General features: G+C 44.1%; 1 protein-coding gene across 1 annotated transcript in view; it reads left to right on the top strand.

Annotated features, from left to right (window-relative positions):
- Positions 1–3,071: 3,071 nt before the first annotated feature.
- Positions 3,072–25,289, top strand: part of Sh3gl3 (SH3 domain containing GRB2 like 3, endophilin A3) — a 103,435-nt gene continuing 81,217 nt past the window's right edge. The window contains exon 1 of the mRNA XM_057756158.1: positions 3,072–3,237. Coding sequence (XP_057612141.1) covers positions 3,193–3,237 — 45 coding nt within the window. The 5' untranslated portion in view covers positions 3,072–3,192. The remainder of the gene's footprint in view (positions 3,238–25,289) is intronic.

Here is a 25,289-nt window from a genome sequence, read left to right as displayed (position 1 = left end):
TTTCGATCAGGACCCCTTCTTAAAATGCTAAGCGTACTAAGACTAAGGCTGCTTTGCCTTTTGGCTCTGCCCAGTCCAACATGGCAGGGTGGAGGTCTGTTTAGCATGAGCTATGTTCACAGCCCCATTTTCAGGCACACAGCAGGTCTATGTTGCCATTAAGCAAATTGTAGCACTCTACTCACAAACCTAATTTAAATACTTGACCTCCTGAAAGAACCTGAGTTTATGCTGGCAACACAGACCAGGAAACTGCAATTTTGAAAACATGCAGTTTTTTTTTTTCTTTTGCTACTACTGTTGAATTAGGAAGACCTCTCTTAAAGGAGTTGCAGCATACCACCAGCAAGCAGAGCCCATCTGTAAAAAAAGCAAATAAACTTGTTTTTTAGTGTCTAGAATTCCTTTTCAAGTGCTCTCAGGTTTTGAGATTTATTTAACTCACGTTGGAGCACCAATTTGTTGTAGGAGGCTGCTTGTTTGTTTTCTGGCTGCCCAGACTCCCCAAATAACCACACAGAAACTGTATTAATTAAATCACTCCTTGGCCTCTTAGCTCTAGCTATTCTATCATTGTCTAACTCTTGAATCTTAATTTAACCTATTTCTATTAATCTGTATATTGCCATGTGGCTGTGGCTTACTGACAAGGTTCTGGCTGTTGGCTTGCCTCTTTCTCCTCTGGCGGCTCCATGGCATCTCCCTGACTCCACCTTCTTTCTCCCAGCATCTGTTTAGTTTTCCCTGCCTAGCTCTGTCCTGCCCTGCTATAGGTCCAAAGCAGTTTCTTTATTAACCAATGGTAATCACAGCATACAGAGGGGAATCCCACATCACTATGTAGCTCTAGCTGTTCTGAAACTCACTATGTAGATAGGACTAGCCTTGAACTCACAGAGATCTGCCTGCATTGCCCCCCCCCCCCGGAGAATTGAGATTAAAGGTGTACACCACTGCTACAAAGAAGAAACAAAAAGAATGACCAAAAATTGTGCTTATAAAACATGCAGAAAATGTGTGTTGTTTATGAGAACAAGGCATAAAATCCAAGCCATTGCTAGTATTATATGTGCTGTTAATAAAATAAGAAATAAAATGAACAAACCATGCAAATCCTTTTAGTGAAGAAAACTATATATGAAAGATCCAAATCTTCAAAAACTACGAGAAACAATCCACAAGTCTGCACTTGAATAAACCCAGGAGATGGATTTACTAAACTTGACCAAGAAGGAAACTTGCATGTACTTATTGCATTGGTGGATTCCCATTGTCAACATGATGGGAATTGGAATACCCTAGGAGACACACTTCTGCATGTGCCCCTGAGAGTTTTCAGAGAGCTTTCATGGAGAAGGGAAAGACCCCTCCCCCAATTAGGCTGCTACACTCTCATGCCTGGGGTTGAGCACCCATCTCTCTGCTTCCCCACTGAAGACGCAGTGTGACCAACTGCCTCGTGCTCTCATGGCTCCCACTACCGTCCACACCCCCACCCCATGGAATGTTCCCTTCAAACTGTGACTTCCCCCTCAAAACAGAACAAAATAAAACAACCCCCTTGCAAACCTAATAAAACCGTCAGCTATGGAAAAATGCTAATCACCAGTGTTGAAACGGACCTGACTCCACAGAGGGTACAGGTTGAGCCTGTGCTATTTAAACTCCTTTTGGGTACCGAAGGGGTCAGCAGTAGAGGATCTATCTACTCAGCCATAGACTAGTTCAGGACAAGGGAGGGTCATCTTTCCCAGAACCTTGGGCTGGGACAGCAATGGGGACCTGTCATCTTGTTGGGCTATTATGATCCAGTGGACACCACCATCACATTTTCTACCATTGTCTGGTGTCAGCTAGTCCTTGGCCAGCTAGGTGCAGAGTCACACTCCTTAACCTCGTCCCAAGATGCCCATTAAGAAGATGTCCACATTTCCCACATCAAAGGAAGAACGCTATGGACTCTATACTTCTCCAGCCATTCCGGGCAAACCTAGGCACAGAGAGCTTTAGGTACTCACCCTGCCACAGTAGCAGGAAGCTATGAGGACTCAGGTGGCGGGGTAGGGGTGGGGGGGCTGGAAGCCAGGAGCTAAGAGTCCCGGAGAAATGCAAGAGTCAAATAGAAGCCGGGTGGGCACAGGTGTGAACCACAAGTGTTCAGGACAAGCAGGGAATGCTGGTAACCCTAGGCCAGATTTGGGGAGGGTCCATGGAGTAACATTTCTTTTAGGTAGAGAGTGAAAGTTGGGCAGTTTCAGTGTGAAACTCTGCTAGAGTGGATTACAGGCATTAGGGGCCACGGGGTCTTTGAAAGGCCAGGTGCAAGGAAAGTAGTAGACTCACTGGTGGCGGCATATGCATTGATGTAAAGCTCCGTTTCCGTGACTGGGCACCCGCTGTACAACAATGACCTCAAGACCCTGTGAAAAGGTCTTGTGTAGCAGACACACCTGGAGACCAATATGGCATCTTGCAGTAGTGTAGCTGACAAGGGGCTCGGTCATCTGTGAGACTAGTGTGAGTTTATTAGTAAACCTTACCACGTAACTCCCTCCCAGGGGCCCCAAATTGCTAGAGCACACCCCCTAGCTTCCCACAACCGGCTCCCGCCCAACTAAGCACAGAGCCCGGTTTCTGTAGTGTTTCTCTTCCTGAGATGCACACCTCAGCGTTCCTTCCTCATCTCACTCAGCAATCCAAAATTCGCGGGGCAGGGTGTGTGTGTGTGTTTGTGTGTAGGGGAGATGATGTTGCTGCCAGTGAGTGAAAGCGGGTTTCACACTAAGTCCCAGAAAAGTAGAGAGAAGACCTCGGATCCAGAACAGTCTCAGAGCCAGCTGCATCCCATGCTGATCTAAAGAAGTCCGGAGAGGCTCTCCGCATCCCGGGGACATCCATCCACTAGCCTCTTTCCTGGCTCAAGTGCTCCCGGTCGCCACGCAACAATGAGGCGTGGGCGGTCCCAGCGGCTTCATTTGCATGCCGCCGAGGCTCGGCCAATGGGCTGCGTCCAAACCTCGAAACGCGGTGTTGCTATCTGCGCGCGCGCGCGTGTGCCAGTGTGACAGCGCCGTGGCGGTGGCCGTGGCCGTGGGGCGCGCGGGGACCGCCCGGGGTGCCCGCTCCGCTCAGCGTCGCGGCCGCGTGGCCCGACGGAGCCCCGAGACCACCCCCGGGCGGGGCGCTGCCGCGATGTCGGTGGCCGGGCTCAAAAAGCAGTTCCACAAAGCCAGCCAGGTAGGGAGGCGCGCGGGAAGGGGACCTGGAGGCGGTGTCCCCACGGGGGGTCGCGGGCCGTGGTCCCGTCGGCCTCCCTCGGGCTGGGTTTTTGGTCGCCTAGGAGGGCGTGGGGGCGGGTAGCGGTCGCGCGCTCTGTGCTGCGCGCGGTGGTGCCTCCTCCCTTGAGTCTCGGGTCTCCGGCTGCGCCCTGGCGGTTGTAAATAGGAGCGGTTTGGCTGTGGTGAGGTCGGAGGTGGTGGGCTCCGGGATGAGCGCAGGGAGGAGAGTCACCCGGACCACGACCCAAATAGGCCTTCCTCCTGCCCAGGTATCTCCAGCCTTTCCGTTGGGGGTCTCCTCAGGACGTTGTACTAGTCCCCTGGCTGGGGCCCGCCAGTCTCTGCTTTGGCTTCCCTGGGGTTGGGACTCGCCGCTGTGGTCCTTCCCTTGTGGGCCCTCTTTCCTGGCTTGGCTCGAGCTTGGCATCAGGCTCCTGCCCTGGTGATGGGGAGACCCAAAACACACACGTAAACAAACCACGCTAGACACACCTCCGCGCTGAAGGATGGCAGGTGACTAGTGGGGGCCTCATGAGAAGCTGCCAGGAGGTGAAGACAAGGCATTTGGGGATTAAATACGAAAAGTAATTGTGGCTATGGGCTGTGGGAGGGAGGGCATTTTGAGCAGAGGAAGGTGGAAACAGGGACACAGGAAAAAAAAAGAGGTGTGTGTGTGTGTGTGTGTGTGTGTGTGTGAGAGAGAGAGAGAGAGAGAGAGAGAGAGAGAGAGAGAGAGAGAGGCAAATTTGCATTCTAACACTACGGTTTTCTAGCAGTGGTAGAGCCTCACCATCCCCAGCCTCAGTTTTGCTAGAACCCAGGTGGACAGACTGCCTTTAGAATCCCTGTCGGTGGCGATGCTCCTCCCTTACTTCTCCCACAAATCGATCTTGAGATTGCAGCTTCTTCTCTATTCCAGGCGGAAAGATGCGGCTAGCCCCTCAGTCCCAGCTGGTCCACAAGGAAACTGAGTGATGGCTGTTCCCAGCAGGGGACATAGGGTGGACAGTGGTACTATTCAGGGTGGTAGAAATCCTGGAGGAGGGGCCGTTTGGGCGAGGGCAGAGATGGTGGGTCCTCTGTTTGATCTCTAGTACTTACAGAAGTCTGCCGGATATTCAGTTGTCATTGGCCTTTGGCCGTGGATGAATCCTGCTGGGGGGGGTCTGGAACTGGGAGTATTGATTTGGGGGAAATTCCAATTAAAATGGGCATTTTAAAATGGGAGAGCTGAGCCCAGTGGAAACATACACAACAGTCAAAATAAAAACTCTAGGGGGCGCCACACTTGACCACTGCCTAGCCGGGTGCTTGCTGAGCTCAATAAATATATGTATGTAACAAGTGAGGAATAAATGAAGTTAAGGATTAACTAGAGAGAGAGAGAGAGAGAGAGAGAGAGAGAGAGAGAGAGAGAGAGAGAGGAGAGAGACGAGAGAGAGAGAGAGAGAGAGAGGAGAGGAGAGAGAGAGAGAGAGAGAGAGAGAGAGAGAGAGAGCAAGCGAGCAGATAGGCATTTAAAGGCTGAAGCTGTTTAAAGACTGAAGTGGTTAGCATCTACTTCTGCAGAAACACTGGAGCAGCCAGGAATCCCAGAGCTGCTTCCGGCAAGGCCGTGCTTGAGTAACTGTTGGCCACACTTGTAACATTGTCTTCCTTAGCAGGAAATGAGCCCCTTTACTTTTCATCCCCCTTCAAGGAGACCTAGGAGGGCTCTGAGTACATTCAGTCATCTTTGTCGTTGGGGTGAGTGAGTGCCTACTTAGGGTCTAAAGTAGTGGCTCTCAACCTCTGGGTCACATATGAGAGGTCCTGCATATCAGATACTTAAATTGCCATTCATAACAGTAGCAGAATTACAGTTAGGAAGTAGCGACAAAAATCATTTTATGGTTGGGGGTCATCATCACATGAGGAACCGTATGGAAGGGTTGTGGCACAGGCAGGTTGAGAACCGCTGCTCTTTCCATCCTTCCTCTGAAATTATTTGTACTTCATTGAAAAGAGAGACATCCCAGATTCTCGCTGAACTTCCCTGCATTCTGTGGTTAAAGTACTGTCTAGATATTGTTCTAGATGTTTCTGTCCTCCTCTTCTCCCCCCACTCCCCCAGTTCTTGTGTAGCCCAATCTAGCTCTAGCCTTGACCACACAGCTAAGATGATGGCAAGCTTCTGAGTCCTACTTCTCTCTCTCCAAGGCTGGGCTTACGGGAGGGCAGCACCATGAACAATTGTTTTAGGCAAAGCACTGTCCTGCCTGAGCCACATCCCCAGCTCAGTCCTAGGCGTCTATCTTAGAAACTGTGAAGTGTAGCCGTAGCCGGCTTGGAGAAAGTCGGTTGTGTTTAATTTATATGAGGGAGCAGCGCGGTAAGAAATGCCAGATGTTCTCAAACAACATTTTCACAGTGGGTTTTAATTCACTCCGAGCTTTCCCAAGGGCAGGGAAAGGGAGTCCCGGATGATGTCAGTGGCCAGTAATTCCCGGGGATTCAGGGCTGGCTCCTTGCCATGATCAGCTCTGCGACCTTGGACTTAACCCATCTGGGCCTCCTTGGCTACTCTCTCTGAATGACAAATGGCAAGAGGATTCTGTGTTGGGTCCCTGTGCTAAACTTGGCAGTGCTGTGTTCACAAAACTCGGAGTATACTAAAAACCACTGGACTGTGAACTTTTGATTTTTTAAAGATTTATTATTATTTTATTAATATTTTTTTGTGTGCACACGTGCGTGTGTACTACATTCTGTGTGGGTACCCAAGGAAGCCAGAAGAGGACATTGGGATCCCTTGGAGCAAGAGTTATAGGTGGTTGTCAGCCTCCCAATATGAGTGCTGAGAACTGAACTCAGGTCCTCTGGAAGAGCAGTAATGCTTTTAATCATTGAACCGTCTCTCTAGCCCCTGGATTGTACACTTTAAATGAGCTGCATGGTGTGTGAATTGTAAATACATACACACACATAGAGGTGGGGAGGAGTGTCTGTCCGTCCATCCATCCATCTAGATACTTTGTGTATATGTCTCAGTTCTAAACTTTTTTTTTTTTTTTGAGTTTCTCTGTGTAGCCCTGGCTGTCTTGGAACTCACTCTGTAGACCACCACACTGACCTTGAACTCAGAGATCCATCTGCCTCTGCCTCCTGAGTGTTGGGATTTAAAGGTGTACACCACTACCGCTGCCACCTGGCTGAAATTCTTAAGTAATTTACTTAACACTTTTAAAAGAGTTTTAAATAGAAGCAGTGATTCAAGCTGCTAGAAGTAAATTCAGCTAGCTGAGAGCTGCCACTGTGGCTTCTTTCAGCACAGCACAGGAGCAGTAAGATACACGCTGGCCGTTCCCCGACCAGACTGGTTATGCTTCATCTTATAGCAGTTTCTCTTGGCGGTAGTCACTGTTGATGAGGGAGGGCCAGGCCCTACCGTGGATGGATGCTCTGGCTGGGATGCTGTACTAATCGACATATTCTCTCCATCCCAGGACCTTCTAACCTCCTTGGGATTGGTGCCATATTCCCATGAAAGTCCAGGGACCAGTACCATCCCTTCCCTCTTCCTCTCCTAATTCTAACCACCCAGTGTTGTGGGCTCCATGTTGAATTTACTTTGTGCTTTTATGTGGCAATGCCCACAGCCTCTGTCACATGACCTGATAACACAGTAGGGAATGGGGAAGGCCTTAATATAGCTTTTTGGTAACCCCTTCTTTCTCTTTTAATGCATCAAGTTGAAAAAGGCCAGGTGGCCATGAGAGGCCCTGAGAAATGCCCTTGCAGACAGTTACTGACTGAGCAGGCTGGCCATCTATGGACAAATGCTTCGGGGAAAGATGGTCCTAGTGAATGATGAGCTTCTCCAGGGAGACAATGAATGTCTTTTGTTTCACTTTCTCATTAGAGAAAGGAGATAAAAACGCACTTTGCAAAATCTATAATGATTTATTTCTTTTTCCTTTTCGAAGCATTGGAAAAATATATTAAAGATGAAACATTCTTGTTGTCTTTCACACAGACTGTTTGACAAATTAATCCATAAATCTGTGCACTTTGGTTTAAAAGCCAGGGTCCTGGAGTAGATGTTCAAATAGAGTTGGTTTGGAGTTTTTAATAACTGAAAGATACAATATAATCCAAACTGTTCTTATGTTTTGTCCTATAAAGTAAAGCTATAACTCAGAAGTCCTTCCTATTAAGATTGGCTTTTGGGTTTATTAAGTACACCGAGTGCAAACTGTATCGCCCAGCACTGACTTTGTGGAGGTGTGTGTGTCACGTATATTGGGGACATGATGACGGGCAGGTTTTAGCCGGGAAATCAAGTTGTTAGTGAACAGAATGGATGTGGTACTTTAGTTTGAGCCTGTTGTGGATGTTGGCACTCAGAAGGGTGTGGGCAGTTTGAGTCTGAGTTCTTGAAGTCTGGCAAGAGCAGCATCAGCCTGGGAAGGAAGGGTTTTTTATGGGGTGGTGTTAGCCTCTAGCTGTTCCTATTCCCAGCTCCTCATTCATGTTCTCTCTCTCTCTCTCTCTCTCTCTCTCTCTCTCTCTCTCTCTCTCTCTCTCTCTCTCTCTCTCTCTTTCTCAGACAGTCTCATGTAGTCCAAGCTGGTCCCTAATTCTTTATGTCCCTTGAACTCCTGATCTTCCACCTCCCCCGTGCTAGGTATGGTTCAGGGGACACCCCTCTCCAGCACTGATAACTCCTGTGTGTCCTCTGTGGTGAATCTGATCTTTGAGTCATGACTCCTCATTCATGCCTCTCCTCTGGGTTGTGCTTCAGTACTCCACAGCGCCCCTGTTTGCTCATGTGTGGGTGTTTTACTGTGTCTCTTGGTGTACCAAGAAACAAAATACAGGTGGCTCGTTACTCCATGGCACCTCCAAGCCTGTCCCTTCTCATTGTCTTGACCTTTGCCCCCGTGGCTGCATCTCATTCCCATCCCCATGTAGCTAGGAGTTCTCTGTCTCTCAAAGAGAGACCTCCCTTGGCTGTTCCTCCCTCTCTTTTCCTTCTCCTTTATCAGCAGGTACACTGATGAAGTTAGCTCCCTTTCGTGGGCTTCTGTCAACTGCTTGATTTTCCAACCCATTCCAATTGAGTCTTCTCCTGTACTTTGAGGCCACACATGTGGGGGTCTTCAGTGTTCTTCATTCTGATGGCCACTTCCCCATCTGAACTCTCAGCAACATTTGGCCCGACCGCCACTGTCTAAGTGCAGCATCTGCCAGAGTTCCTCTGCGCTCCAGTCAGCCGGCTGCTCCTCCGGGCTCTGTTAATGGCTCTTCATCCCTTGACTGCATAACGCTGCACCACACTGGCCCTCTGACTCCTGTTTTTTAGACTCTTTTGAGGAGGCTTACCTACATTTAAGTACAGTATATGCACTGATGAATCTCAAAACTGTACGTCTAGTTCAACTGCTCCTCCTAGACACAGACATAAATCAGTTCTACCTTTCCGGAAGCTCAGCTAGTCCAGTTGAGATGCGCAGACCGGAAGTTGTTGTCTCCTCTTGCAGTTTTCTACTGTGGATCTCAAACCCTTATGTAAAATAAAATAAAAAAAAACAAGCCTAGGACTGGGCCTTGATGTCCGTCACATCATCAGTTCATTGGTGTGGTCCTCCTCCTGGCTCTGCTCTCAAAGTGTTTCCCTAATTCAGCGGGTGCTCTCCAACTCTGGCACGCTGGTCTGCCCTGGCCATCTTCCCTGCCCCCATGACCATAGTAGCTTCCCAGTCCATCACAGACCTCTGAGCCTGCCCTCCTCCATACAATCTGTTCACCCGCCATGGCCGATTACTTTTCAAAAGATACAGCTCAGGAAAGCAAAAGATTAAAAATGCTGGAGAGGAGAGGAAGTCCTCAGCCATCGGTTGCTTTTGGAATTATAAATTTAAAAAGCCCCTATGGAGAAGAGTGTGGAGCCCCGGGTTATCCAACTATTCCTCTCCTGGGTGTATAACCCTGCACACCTGTGTTTATTACTGTCACAAGAGCCAACCTGGGTGCCTCTCGGTGGATGGAAGGCTAGAGAAAATGTGATACACAATGGATTATTCTGCAGCCACAAAGAAGAAAGGAGACCCTGCCGATTGTAGTTAAAAAATACCTAACTATAGTATATTTAGAGGAAAACAAGTGAATGCTTTATATATCTATTGAAACACAATGTAAACTCCACTAATATGTACAATTAATACATATTAAAATAAAAAATGCATCTAGGCCATGCTGCTCTAGTGACTGGTCTTCACGGCTTCTAGTTGCATATAAAAATAAAATTCAAACTTAAAGTTAGGCTTAAACTTAAAGTCATTTCCACTGTGGTAGTTTTCTTTGCTCTAATGCCTACTTGATATTAATATAGCTAATCACTTTCACTTTGATTTCAGCCTTCCTATATTGGAATATTTGAAGTGTGTTGCTTGGACAGAGTGTGGTCAGATTTTATATTGATTGCTTTGCAATGACAAAAGGTCCCGCTGAGACAACGCAAGGAAGGAAAGCTTAATCTTTGGCTCACAGTCTCAGAGGGATTCCTGTTCGTCATGGGGGCCAAGGATTGTCGTAGGAGTGGTTCCATCTGTCGTGGTAGAGCTGTGGAAGGCAGCCACTCACAGGGTACTGACCAGGAGTGGGTCCAGAACCATAGATAAAAGGGACTTTCAAAGGCCCCCAGCGACCCCTTTCTAACAACCAGGCCTGACCTAAAGTGGCTAAAGTTGCCACAGTCTTCCAAACAATACTGCAATTTGGGGGTAAAGTGAGCCATGCTTCATTAATCCTCTCTTCCAGTCTGTTCTTTAAGTGCTGCATTTGGGCCATTTACATTTAATGTAATTATTGGCATGTTAGGGCTAACGGCTGCCATTTTAATTGATTTTTGTTGGCTCTGTTTTGAATTTCTTTTCACTTCACCTTTATGTGTGTTGAAGTTAATTTGATTTCTATGTGGAGTTTTCATATGAATGTTTTTATACAGATTGGTAGTGGCTATTCTAGGTATTATGATAAATGAAAGCAACTCATCACAGTTTACCAGTACTGTCATTTTAATGGTTAAAAGGAATGTAGAAGATTTACTTCCCCTCATCTCTCATCTCCTCGTTCACAGTCTCATTACATTAATTTAATCCCCTCCGCTCACCTAGATGCGCATGAAGCAGTGTTACAATCTGTGATTTAACCGTCAGAAATAATTTAGAAAGTTCATGAGGGGAAGCAGTTTATTGTGTATGTGGTTCTGTCTTCCTTTTCAATGTTCCAAGTTTTTTTTTTTTTATTCTCCTTTTTGTTTGAGAGCTTGTTTTTATATCCACTTTGTCAGTATATGGGGCTAGTGGCAAAGTCTTAATTTTCTCTCAGCCGAGAATGCTTTCATTTTTCCTTTGCCTAAACCTCCCCAAGACAAAACCACCAGCCGAGATCTAGTTGTTCAAAACCATGAGCCCTTGGGGAATATTTTCATTCAGACTACCGCATCGACTTTAGTTTTCGAGAGAGGGTCTCACTGTACCAGGGCTCATCCACTCAGCTAGTGGCCAGCTCCAGGGACTGATCTGTCACCTCCCTAGCGCCGGGTTCCAGATGTGCTTCTGTGTCCAGCTGTCAGCCCCCTCACGCAGCTCCTCAGGCTTGTGTGGCAGTCTCTACTGACTGAGTCATCTCTCCAGCCCAGGGCATAGGTGTTTACGAGTCAGATGTTAGTGATGTATGTAATATCTTTCTCAGAAAAAAAAAATCACAGTCTTGGTCAAATACGGCCTAACTTATAATACGGAGTTTTTATTTGACAAGGCTCTGATTTGCTCACTTAGGACTCTTTGGGGACGTTTTGGGTGGTGAGAGCAGACGGAAGGGAGGCAGTGAGGGAGGCAATGCACTGAGTGTCGGCGCCATGCAGAGGGAGCACTGGTGGAATGGTGGCTTTGTCTCTCAGCTCTGGTCCACCCTCTATGACATGAGAACATTTTATATGGCACATTTGAGAATCTCTGCTTAATATGTGGGTTGAAGGCATTTCTTCAACCCCTTCAAAGGTTTGACACCAAGGAAGACCCCCTGGTGTTTTCTTCCTGCTCTTCCCTGGAGGTGTGGTATAGAACTGACTGTGTCAATTGCTTTCTTGGTTGAGTTTCACAGTAAACAGACTTTGAACCAAGGAGTTGTGTGGATTAGGGTTTTGTTTGTTTGTTTGTTTGTATTCTTTCAAAGGTGACCTCAGGCCAGAAGGCAGGTGGGGAAGAGAGTCAGAGGGGAGGGCACACACAGGTGCTCTATTTAGTTACCTCTCATGGTGACTGGCACTGTTCCCTAGAGGGAGCAGGGGTGGACAGATAGCTGGGACCCTGAGAGGGTTACAGGCAGGTAGAAGCCGGTCATGGATCTTCCAACTGCCCTAACTGTCGTTGCTGAGTTAGTGGCGTTGGCAGCCATGGCATGTGGGCTCAAATTGTTGCTTTGGCTTGGGAGAAAAAAGCCTGAAGGGTGAGAGTGGTGGGTGCTGGCAGTAAATGGTCCCGAGCTTGTAGAGATTCGCCCCGCGGGAACGGGTGAGCAAGCGCCAGGGATGTTGGTCACACCGTGGGACCAGGCAGGTGCCGGGGATGTTGGTCACCCAGTGGGAACAGGTGGGCAGGCGCGGGAGATGTTGGTTACACCGTGGGACCGGCCAGCTGCTGGGGATGTTGGTCACACTGTGGGACTGGGCAGCTGCCGGGGATGTCGGTCACACCGTGGTACTGGGCAGCTGTTGGGAATGTTGGTCACACCATGGGACCGGGCAGCTGTGGGGGATGTTGGTCCTATCAGCTTCCCTCAGCAAGGGGATGCTCTTTGGTTACATCTCTGCTCGGTGACCTTGAGTGCACTGCTGTACCTGGTTTCCCTCATTTTTGAAATGGTAAGTCCTTCTCTTGCCGTGTCTAATATGGGTTCTCTGTGTCAGTGTGTGAGATGAGGTACTTAATGGTCCTGCTCTGTTCCCTCACCAAGTCTGAATTTATATAATTACCAAGTTTCTTCAGATTTTTATCATTGTGATTAAATTTACCAGAGTTATTAAGTGTTGTGAACTGTATCAAAAATAGCAGGAGGGATGTGTTCGACTTTAAAAGATGAAAGTTGTTATTCCTTTGAGCAGAAAATTATTTCCCCAAGTTATTTTATTTATGTATTTAAAACTATCATGTCTATCATTAAACTGCTATAATAGAAAATCAGAGTTTTTAATTTCTAATTGACACATTTGTGCATATAAGGAGGCTCTTTGATGCTTTCTTTGATGTTTGTATCCCCTGGGTAGGAATCAGCTCAGGGAATTAACACATCCATCCATCATCTTATTCTTTCATCATTTCTTCGAGGTGAACTCATTCAAATTCCGTCTTCTAAGTTTTTGAGATAGAGTATTGGTTCTAATTATATTCACCCTGCAGGCCACAGAACAAAAACCATATTCTTCCTATTAAACAACTTTGTATCCATTGATCCTCTTCTGCTAAGTGTCTGGTAACTATTATTCTGTTCTCATAGCATGAGATCAACGATCCATCTCACAAGGGACGCTATACAGCGTTTGTCTTCGGTGCCTGGCTTCTTTCTCTTAACATAATGTCCTTGAGAGCCAGGCATGTTGTCACAAATGACAGCATGTCTTGCCTCTTAGGGTGGCATAGTGTTCCATGGGGTGTTGGTACCATGCTGACCGGACACCGTGGTGCACGCAGCTGAGAAACTGTTCTTAACTTTAAAAGTTTTAATGGCACGGAGTCTGCATGGGTCTGCACTAGGTTCTCTCCATGTATGTTGTGGTTGTGTAGCATGGTGTCTTTGTGCAGCTTACAGCAGTGTGGGGTGCGTGTCTCTGACTCCTTTGTCTGCTCTTGGGACCCTTTTCCTCCTACTGGGTTGCCTCATCAGCCTTGTTATGGGGGATGTGCCTACCTTATTGTAACTTACGTGCTGTGTTCTGTTGCTATCCCTAGGAGGTGGAAATGGAGGAGTGGATCTAGGGGAGAGGGAAAGTGGAGGGGGGTGGCTAGGAGGAGTGGAGGGAGGGGAAACTGAGGTCGGGCTATATTGAAAACAAAAAAATAAATTAAAAATATTTGTGATAATTTTTTTTTGAGGAACTGGAAAGAGAGGAGAGAGGAAACTTTGGTTGGGGTGTAAAAACAAACAACATAAAAGTTGGAATTAAAATTTAAATGACCACCCTGTGGCCACTGGTTGTGCCAGGCCACACAGTCACTCTGAGTTCAGGGGCCAAATGCATCTGGTTTACTGTGTGCCCATGCCCAGCACCTGACACCTTATGGGCACTTTATACAGTGGAAGCAGAGGGAGGAAGTGTCTGGCAGGGGCTCCCCATGTTGCTGGGCCATGGGGTCACTTTCTGTGTGTCTGCTGAGTTGGAGCAAGCACCAGTCCTCCTCGGACCTACCCAGTGGTGTTTGCCAGGGTGTCTGTGGGTCTCACACAACCTCTCTTTCAGTTTTCTTATTTATTATCTGACTGTGCTCCGTTCTGGCCAGTGACATCCATCTGTCCCTTAGGAATTCTCGCCTGCCCTATCTCTTCCAGGATTTTGTCAGAGGTACTGCCAAGCAGTTGTGAGCTGCCCCACTTTCAAATCTGATCTAGATACTCGAATTTTATAGCCATCTGGTCATTCTGGGGGAGGGTTGGCCCTGAGCAGGGAAACATGACTCAGAATTCTGAAAAGACCCCGTTGTCACATTGCGTCCCTTTCACGGGCGTAGGAGATCTGAATGCAGAACCTCCACTTCCCACAAGTCTTTGCTCCCGACCTCACCCCCTTCAGCATTGTGAGCTCACCTCTCTCATCCCCTTTCTGCCAAATTTCCTTCCAGGCTGGTGGTAGTGTTGCCTCCTGGCTCACTATTTCCCCCAAAGTTGGCCTTAGTTCTCTGTGTGAAGCTATGGCGCCATTTTAGAGAAGAGGGTCCTTTGTGGTGGGCTGGGCTGGAATGTCCTTGTCTGTTCTCTGTTGAAGAAGCATTGTCAGTGTAGCTGTCTTCCGGCCCCCCACTTCCTCCCGTTACCCCCCCCCCGTTATCAGCCACTTCATCAGACCCCATTAACACCATTTCTAATTTGAGTAGTGGACCCTTATTAGTTTTTTCAAATCTTTAATAAATATTTATGACATTTGCTGAAATCAAGGAAAGAAATAGCCTTTTCAATCTTTTGGATACACAGTCTCAAATTTCCTTTTTTGCTTTTAGGGTTTTTGGTTGGTTTGCTTGTCTTCCTGGTAACTCTTTTCCTCCAGCCTGGCCGTTTAATCTGGTGTTGTTCAGTTTTGCTTTGATAAGCCGTGCTAATGGCTTCCCTCGTCTCTCTGTGTCTCTCCCCTCCTAAATTATCTTTACATTTCCATTAAGCCTGCTTTGCTTTTTGAGTTGATTTTTCTTCTCAGACACAAAGCCCACCTTCAAGTGTCTGTTTCTTGAAGGCTCTGCCATGTCTTTTCTGAGACTCTGCATATTTGAAACATCTCTTCGGTTGCCTTCTTCACGAACAACCATGTGTCTGAATATAGTAGTTCCTGCCAAGCTGCCTTCTGAGAATTTCCTTATGTATGGTTCAGGATTTGAACCCAGGGCCACATGTGTGCTAGGCGAATGCTCTACCTCTGCCTTCTCGTGACGTCTCTTTTTTGGGACAAAATATTGAATACTGAAGCCATTCTTGCTTTCATCTTCTTTAAAATATTCGCCCTCTCTCTACACCTTCCTCTCCCCCCGTATCCCCCTCTCCCGTCCCCTTATCCCCCACTCTCCTCTTACCCTCTCCCTCTTTCCCCTCCCCTGTATTCCCTCTCTCCCTTTCCTCTCTTCCCCTCTCTCCCCTCCCCTGTATTCTCCTTCCCTGTATCCCTCCCTCCATCGCTCTCTCTTTCAAAACCTTCTTTCTCCTTCTGAATTTTTTGCTTTTAGGTTTCACTTTGCAACCAAAGCCAGCCTTTATTTCTTCATTCTCCTGCCTCAGTTTCCCAGGTGTTGGTATTGCCGTGGCGTGTCACCACACCTGGCGTCTTCCTCTCTGAGTTCTCACGTGATGCCTTTCTTACTTATTCTTGGCATAAAGTGGGCCACCAGAGTATGTCTACCCGAATTTCCCTTGTTAGGTTTGCTAATATATGCTGAGCCAAGCCAAACTGCTCCACTTTCATCCTGGAAGTTCCTGCGCCAAGCGCTGTTTGCTGTCAGTGCCGCGGTTTCTTTCTTGAGGGTCCTGAAGTGATGTGTCGTCCTTCATCTGTTAACTTAGCTGCCACAAAAGCTTTGGGAGAGACTATGGGCCGTAGGAAGACAATCACCTGCACTGTCCTTTTGTCTTTAAGTCGTTTTCCTCCCATTTTGGAGGTATCTTTCTTCCTTTCTATTGACTCTAGTTTTAGCGTTGTGCAGTCTGGAATTTAATTTTTACTGCTTACCCAGTGGATTTTTCTTTTCAGCATGGGGTCTTGAAATCCAAAACTTCCTGTATGGGAGACAAGAGCTCTACCAATAAACTACAGGCCTAGTTTTTTATAAATTATTTTTTCTTCACTTTATTAAATGAAAAAATGTAAATATATAGAAAAGGAGAAGCAGGTGTTAGGAATCTGCCATCTTCGCTCCTGGCTTTTTTTTTTTTTTTTTGCGGTGGCGGGGGGGGGGGGGGGCGGCAAGACAGGATTTCTCTGTGTAGCCCTTGCTGTTCTGGAACTTGCTCTGTAGATCAGGGTGTTCTCAAACGCAAAGAGATTTGCCTGCCTCTGCTTCTGGAGTGCTGGAATTGAAGGTGTGCGCCACCACCGCTCGGCGCTCCTGACGTTGAGATTCACTCATGTCATCCCCAAATACTCAATATGTTCATCGAGGAAATCATAGCTTTTGCACTATTTAGTGGTGCTTCCGTTGTTACACCTAACAGTCACTCTGTGTCCTTCAGTAGTGAGCTATTTTCAGATCTCCCCAGTGCTCCCCATGTCTCTTTAGCTGGCCAGTATATACCTGAGTTTAATTAAAGACCACACTGCACTTCTGTTTACCTGTTTTTCCCGTCTGTCTGTCTGTCTGTCTGTCTGTCTGTCTGTCTATCTATAATTCTTTTTATTTTGAGACAGGACTCATCGGGCTGGTCTTGGATTGATTGATCATCCTGCCTCCAGCTCTCTTGTGTTAGTATTATAGGCTTGTACCATCGTGCTTGCTTTAGTTAGTACTAGGGTTCAAACTCAGGGCTTTGTGCATGCTAGGCAAGCACTCTGTCAACTGAGCCACATCCCCAGACCTTTTCCTTTTCAAAACAATTCTCATTATGCTATACGTGTTCCTTGTACATAGTATATTACAGTGACTGCTTCCACATAAGTATATTGTTACATTCATTGTACACAGTACTCAGTTACATATGGACCCCTCCAAACAAGTATACTGCTTTATATGTTCCCTGTATGTGGTATGTCAGCAGGGACTCTGAAATGTACAGCAGGTGCTTGTGCTGAGGGATCCTGGAGGCCAGAATGTGCTTTGGTGTGCTAATAGGCACCACAAGTGACCTTTTATCCCTTCTGCCAGTGATAAGGGGAATGCTCCCTTTGGTAAGGGAGAATCAGCTTCACAAGATACTGAGAAATGCTGACTTTTGTCCAACAGCCAGACTTTGAGGAATTGGAGTTTCCTTTGGGTCTCTGTCATGTGGACAGGGTCACACAAGTATGCTGTCATATGTATTCATTGTTCATGGTACCTTATTATGTGTAGATACTTTCATACAAGTATACATTCTATTCTGAGCGAGCGTATTACCCCCGCCCCCGCTAAATTCTTCTTCTCCCCCATTTGTACTCCTCTTATTCCCTGTGGTGGTTTGAAAGAAAATGGCCCTCAAAGGGAGAGGCACTATTCAAAAGTGTGGCCGTGTTGGAGGAAGTGTGTCACTGTGGGGGCGGGCTTTGAGGTCTCTTTTGCTCAAGCTTCCCTTACAGTGACAGTCAACTTCCCATTTCTTGCAAGATGTAGCTCTCTCAGCTCCAGTACCACATCTGCTTGCACCCTGCCATGCTCCCTGTCATGACGACAATGAACTCAACCTCTGAAACTGGAAGTGAGCCACCACAAGTAATGTTTTCTTTATAAGAGTTACCATGGTCATGGTCTCTTCTAGCAATAAAAACCTAACTCAGACAGTACCCTTCAGTCCTCAAGACAGTTTCACTGGTATTTCGTCTCATACCTGCATGGGTTGTTTTATGTATCTATGTAATATCTAGGCGTCACAAATGAAAGATAACATAGGAATTTGTTGCAAGATTAAATTATTAACTAGATATGTTGATCTCTCCTTGTTTCCACTTTCATGCAAATGACTTCTTCTTCATGGCTGGAAAAGTCCGTTGTGTATGTAAACCACATTTGTCTTGTTCTCCACTGTCAGACATCTAAGCTGCTCCCTAACTTAATCATTGGGAGTGACTATTGATACAGTACACATTGATATGCAAGTGTCTGTGGTATGTTAACATAAAGTCTTTGACCATTCATTTTCAAACAATGGAATTGAGTTGGATGTGAAGGCAGACCTGTAATCTCTGCACTTAGTGAACCAGGAGATACTGCAAGCTCATGAGTGCCGGCAGGAGCAGGAAGCTGAGTGCTTACATTTCCAAACACAAGCTCGCTGTAGAGAGGAGGGAACGGCAAGAGTATTAAATTCACAAGGCCTATCTCCCAGTGACACATTTCCTGCTGCACAGCTGTCCCACCCAAACCTCCCTAAATGGGAACCAAGAGTTGATATCTGAGTCTGGGAGGACACTTTCATTAAACTCACAACTTAGCATGAAATTAGCCATCTTAGACAAGTTACTCAGTGACATTTAGTATACATTCACAAAAGGGTTGTTTGCAAGCATTAGCTGTGTTTCCAAAGGATTTTACTCTCTTCAAAATGAAACTCATTAGCTGGGCTCACACCTTGGTCCCAGCCCTGGGAAGACAGAGGCAGGGGTGGCTCTTAAGTTCCAGGCCAGCCTGGTCTTCAGAGATAGCTCCAATCAGAGTTATACAGAGAAACCCTGTCTCAGAAAACAAACATTAAATCAAAGCTCTTTGATATTCTTTATGCTCTTCTTTCCCACCCCTCCACCCCCGTAAATCTTGCAGATTAATGAATCTGTCCAAGATGAAGGTCTGGCAGATTCAGTTCCTGGTAGGACCCTCTTTTTGGCCTGTGAATGGAAACCCCACAAGGTCCTTTTAGGAGTGGGGCAGGCGGTGGTAGGACACGCTCACCACTTGCTTATTCTGGGCTCTTATGTTATTCTAATGCTATTTTGTTGCCCACCCCTGTCACATCTAAACTCATTTCTCTCCCAAAGACCCCTTCCCACCTTCCAAACACGGCTCGTGAGGGATCTTAACATCTGCATATGAGAACAGTCTGTCCACACACTATCCACGCACAGTGGTACCTGGCGTCAACTATTTTGAGCATCCACTCATGAGTACAATTTGGGATCTTTCTTGAAATGTCCTTTAATCTGGAGGGATCCTTTCTGTTGCCTTAATCTACTGCTATCTCAGCCAGCAATTGCAGCTCCACAGTTACCAGCCTGCTTCTCCAGCAGTTATCCAAGGTTCCTCTGCAACTCTGAGGCATTGGTGCCTACAAGCTTTCAGAACTGTCCCACTTTGTCTTGGAAAAGTTCAGCAGTCTTTCCTTTGTGTCCTGGTTGTTCAGTTTATACAGTATGCTGCCAGCAGTTGGGGCAAGGACAGTTTCTTGCCCAAATGGCTAGCTTTGCCACAACAAAAGTGAGTTCCATATGGAGGTTCAGTGCCCATCATCCTTTCATGAAGCAGTTTGGTGCTGCCAGGAGCAGATATGTCTCACTATCATGAAAAACCTTAGGTTATTAAACATCTGAAATGCCATATTCTGTAGGTCTTTGAATTATTTGAAGATCACTTATCTATCTAAAATATACCTGTTTAACCTTGAAAACATATCTAGCATAACTACAAGTTTGTAAATTATAGATGACTAACTACTACCTGTATTTCTAAATTATACTTTACATTTTTAAGTGAGCGGTATAAGTACACTTTAAATAAGCACAGAAACATATATACAATATAACAAAATAACCTACATTTGTATCAATATACAAAATGTCTTAAAGAGTGGAAACATATAGAGTATGATCTAACAAAAATAACCTTAAATTTGTAAGGATATACAAAAATCCATGTAAAATATTTGAGATTAGTAGCTGCTTTTTAGTTTAAAATAGATTCAATAATCTATGCTTTTATTCTATCCTTTTCATATTCACCTTCTCTTTTTTTTTTCAGAAAGAGATTCTTAAATCCAACCTCCCTTGCTTAGTTTCCTCCCTTACCATGATCAGTAACAGTTTGCAACCAACTGCCCTAAAAAATGACTGACATTGATAACCCACAGAATGACCAAAAACCACCCACCCCATCTCTTGGGAATGTGAGCATCATATTCTTAAAGTTTACTTTCTGTTGTCTGGTGTGTGTGTGTGTGTGTGTGTGTGACAGCATCTTTAGGGGACCCTGAGAAAATTGGGATAATGTTCAAGTCCTGGGAGAGCTAGATGTATTATTTATTCTTAGGCTCTGTGTGATGGGAAAGTGTAGAGCTTATTTGAAGTCTTGGCTGAATAGTCTGTGAGGCTGAACCATCTCAGCTAGCAGCTTTGGAATTCTCCTGAGCAGCTGGTAGTTCAAAACTGGGCTTTGGGTGGTGTTTGTCTGCCTTACCACAATTTGGGCAGAATTGTCATTGTGGGGCCTCATCATCTTTTTGGAGACTTCAAAGGTCACTGGTAGAAATGATCACGGTTCACTGCAGAAAGCTTAAACATTTTGAATGTCATATGCAGCAGATCTCAGGGAGGTTAAAGGACCACAATCTATTAAGTATATCCAGGGTACAGAAACTTAATTCCTAGTTATCTGATTCAGACTCATCTGAAATCATGTACAGAAAGCTAGATTAAGCTAATTTCTAGAATTAGTTAGTACTCTATATGACAATTTATATCACAACATAAAAATATATGCCTTATATATTTTATATAACAGAAATTATATATTTTTATGTATGTTACCACATATATTTGCATATATAATAATTTTATAACTTTAGTGATAATATTTATATAATCTAAGTGACAATAGAATAGCCCCTTAATTTTGACTTTCTTCTGTCCCGTATCAGGTAGCTCTTCTGACATGAAACAGAGATTTTGTATTTTCCTTTAACAAGTATGCTTAGGTTGAGAGAAGGAGAGAGCATGCTCCAACTACAAAGCCAGCCTCAGTCTTTTAATTGAATTAGGATCACAAAAAGACCATTTGTCTTTTTATGCTTGTAGAGAGCAACAGAAACAAATATTTGGGAAGATTTATGAAATTTTATCCTGTTGGAAATGTACTATACCATTAGGTCAAGTTGCTTTTTTTCTTGGAACGTATTTCTCTGGACAATTCGTCCTGCTTCTTCGGATGACTCATTTGACTGTGGTCTTCAGATTTCTTAATCAAATGCTTGTATTCTCTTGGAAAGACAAAACGAAACCCTGCACAGTCCATAATTTTGGAGAGTTTCTTTTTTTTGTCAGGTTATATTTTTGTTAAGGCAAACTCTTTGGGGGCAACAGAAAAAGTATTATCTTTTAATAATAAAAAATTATTAGTTTTTTCTTTTTGATCAAATAAAAGGTATTTATTACCAGCCTGGTCTACAAGAGCTAGTTCCAGGACAGGCTCCAAAACCACAGAGAAACCCTGTCTCGAAAAACAAAAAAAACAAAACAAAACAAAAAAAATAATAATAATAAAAATAAAAAGGTATTTATTAGTCTTGTAATTTAGTTTGGATTGAATGACCAAGCTGTTTGATGAATTATAGCCTCTCCTAATCAAGAGGTCTTTCCTGTTTGAATCTAATCTTTATCAATCTTAATGGGGTCCATAGCTTTTCTTCTCTTCTAAAAACAAAAGCAAAACCTCTTTCTCAATGTAACACATATTCTGGTTTCCATTCTGAGGTCAACACATCTTTAAAATATATAGGCTGATTTTATTCGACAGTTTTTTCTATTATTCAATGTCTATCTGCAGCTGTTGTTCCTTTCTCATTACTATTTAAAAATTTAAAGTTAATAAAGCATTGTGTAATCTATCTCTGGGGATCTTTAGTACCTTTCTGTTTATTAATGTGTTTTTTTAAAGTGTGATTAGATCCTTCTATTGCTGCTTGTCCTGTAATATGCTTCACGTTGTAATATGTAAAAAGCTGTTTTACTTTACTGGAGACATATGTAGAGTCTTATGTCAGTCTTAATTTGTATAGATATCCCCATAAGGGTCTAATAAATGTGTAATTACAGAATAAGCCTTTTCAAAGCTTAAAGCAGTTGCCCATTAAAATCCTGAATATATATATATTTTTGATATGTTGCATATATTTTAATTTTCTAAACTCTGCAAAATGAAACACATCTATTTGCCAAATTTTATTTCTTTGAGTACATTTTGGGTTATTTCCTGCTGGTAATGGAGTTTGATTATACAAAGTGAAGCAAGATTAATAAAAACTCAGAGTCAGAAATTGGGGTTCAATTGGGGTTCAGAAAAGAAAAAAAAGCCAGTCATTGGTTCTTACCTTGACCTCAATCTGAAAAATGGAGATCCTGCCTCCAGGAAACCTGTGTCTGAGAGCTGTCTCCTCCTTTCTAATAATCCTCTCTAGGGCTGGCATTAAAGGCATGTACCACTTGGTTTCTATGGTATCTACTGTGGCTATTGGGATTAAAGGTGTGTGTTTCCACTGCCTGGTCTGTAAGGCTGAGCAGTGGGACTATTTTACTCTCTGATATTCAGGGAAGCTTTATTTATTAAAATACAAATGAAATGCCACTACAACAAAGAACAAGTAGGACATTTTTAAAATAATTTCTTTGATTTATTGCCAAGTGATAGCAAATTTCTTGAAAAACATGATATTTCTTATGAAATTCTAAGGTTTCTAGCACATTTCCTACCAATAGCTGATAAATTACATTGTTACCTTGTGCTAGAGGGCCAGGTAGACCCAATGGGATCTGATATTGTTATATACAAAGGATGATTTCTATTTCTGATTACTTGTTGTAGTTGAATAAATAGCAAAGTTAATTCTTAATCATCTGGAATAAGTTCAGCAGTTCCAATATGTAAAACAACTCTTTCTGCGTATTAGTTCTAATGGCTCTTATACAAAATAATGGTATAAGGTAGGGATGTTTAATATTCCTTGTGGGAGAATTTTCCTGTGTTACCTTTTAATGGGCTAGTAATTATTATAAGTAGTCATTGTGAAGGCAGATTTTTCTCTTATCCTGATCTTGCAAAGGTATAGTTAAAAAAAAGTCTTTTAAATCAATCACTATAATAGACGATCCCTTAAGTAATAATGAAGGCAATGGAGTTTCAGACTGTAAGAAATCATTGGCTGAATCACATTATTTATAGCTCTTAAATCTGTTAACATTCTCCGTTTTCTAGTTTTCTTTTTAATAACAAATATAGCAGAGTTCCAAGGAATGGTTGATTCTTCAATATATTGAGCATTTAAATGCTTGGCTACCAGCTGTTCTAATGCCTGTAAATTTTCTGTCATCAGAGGCCATTGTTCCACCCACACAAATTTATCAGTTAACTATTTTAAAGGAAGCACTGTTGGACCTTTTAAAGATCAGCAGCTGTTTTTCCATGCTTATGCACAACCTGAACATTTGGTGACTGTCTTTGATAATACCTTTAATATTTTTCTTAGAAGCATATGTTAATTTATAGTTTGTTTCTGAGATTGGAGGAATATTAAAATGGGATTGGAGAAATGTGTTTTCCAGTTCTGCATCCAATTGCGTACCCATAAATTTATTGTTATATTAGCCATATATGAGTTTAATTTTCCTGTCTTTTTCTGACCCAGTACACTCGCCCGTCTTTTACTTTATTTTGCCTAAGATAAGTTACAATCCCTAGAAGCTGAGCATTTACTTCCTGAAGAGATCAGTCTGGATGCCAAGACTTTGGTGAGATTATTGTTATATCTGTACCTGTGTCTACCAAATCCTCAATCATAATGTCATTTATTTGTATTTTTAGCTTTGGTCTTTGATCATTTATAGAAGTTTGTTAAAAATACTTGTTTTATGGCCTCTCCTGAAAATTTAGTTTTATCTACTGATGCTATTCTGTTATCCAAAGCAGTATGTTTTTAACAACAGGCATTAGGTCTTTTAATTGCTGTGGTGGAGTTTCCCCAATGCTGATAGGGAATGATTGGGAAAAAAATTGACTTTGGAGTCTGCAAGAGGCCCCCTAAAGCATTCCCAGTGGCAGAGGTTGCCTCTCTCTTGTTGATTTGCATTCATTAGTCCAGTGCTGGCCTTTGCCAAGCCTTCTGCATACTGCAGAAGGCTGGGGCCTACAAACATTGTTCTAGGAACACCTTGCCTACAGTCCATTTCCAGATGACCTGGTTTACCACAATTGAACATCTAACCTTTTGATTTTTTCTTATAATTCTTAGAAGTCAATTCTCCTATCAAAGTTTCATCATAAATGTGAGATCCAATATCAGGTATATTTCACATCCATTCATTTTTGGGTGCTGATCTTCCCTTTAAAGGTCTAATCACCCTTTTGCCTTCTGAGTTAGCATTTTTAAAAGCCAAAGTTTCAATTAATATTTGTTTAAAAGCTGGCTGGATCTGATAATCATTTTATTTACAAGTGAAGTCAATCCTTATAAATAATCAGTGAAGGCTTCTTTGGGGCCTTGTATAGTTTTAGTAAATGATTCAGCTCTCTTTCCTGATTCTTCAACCCTGTCCCACACATTCAAAGTAGCTCCACGGCACAGTATGAAGGTGTTATCACCAAACATAGACGGTCTTTGCAAATTGACATGCTGGCCCTCATGTCAAGCTGGTCTTGGGAAGTCTCGTGACCTCTAGCCCTACCTTGTTGTTCTATGACCTTAGCTTCCTTGTCTACCATGTTTTCCATTGTAACTGAGGACCAGCTTCCAGTACTGCTATAGCTAAATCTTTCCAGTCCTGTGGAGTGATTGTGTTCCTAGTGGTCCATGAATTTAACATCTTTGAATTCACAAAGGGTGAATGCAAACCAAATGAAACGATTGCCTCCTTAAATCTCCTCAACTCTTAACAAGTCTATAGGATTCCCATTAACTTCTGCATAGCCCTGAGGGTGCCTGTCATCTGCTGGTCATTCTTGTATGGTAACTGGATAAATTAAGGTCAGTGGTGTTCTAATAACCTTAGGGCTCCCCTTCCATTTCATAATGCAATTGTGTAGTAGGTTCTGCTCTAAATTCCTCTGTCTGATTTTCGTTAGTAGGTCTTTTGAAAGTTTGTATCTTATCAATAGTAAGTCCTTCTAAGGCTTGTATCTTATCAGTAGTTGTATGTATTTCTAAAGCTTGTATTTTATTAGTCAAATCATCATATTTGGCACAGTCAAACAACTTTTTAAAGGATAAAACTACCAAGCTGTCACCTGTGACTCCTGTTCAGACCCAGCCGTCTGTTTCCTCATTATTTCGGGACCTACCCACCAGTGAAGGTGCACAGTGAAGTCAGAGGGAAAACGCAGAAAACTGCCTCAAATTTCCATTATTATGACAGCTATCCCCCCATCACTCCCCACCCGTCAGTCAGTTTACTTCTCCAGGGCGCTTACTGCTTCCGCTGCTGAGGCAAACCCCTCTCCACTCGTTCACGTCACCTGTCCTTAGACAGTGAGGACAGTGGCGCACATGGTAGTCCAAAGACTTCAGTTTAGACTGTGTGATCTTGAGAAAGTCAGCCACATCCTCGTCAGAGCCCAGTGGCTGAATCGGTCTGTCCTTTCCAGTTGAAAAAGGCAAGGGAGTTAGGCCTGC

The sequence above is a fragment of the Chionomys nivalis genome, chromosome 23, assembly GCF_950005125.1.
Source record: "Chionomys nivalis chromosome 23, mChiNiv1.1, whole genome shotgun sequence".
In the NCBI taxonomy this organism is placed as follows: domain Eukaryota; kingdom Metazoa; phylum Chordata; class Mammalia; order Rodentia; family Cricetidae; genus Chionomys; species Chionomys nivalis.
This window is presented reverse-complemented; position numbering and strand designations above follow the sequence as displayed.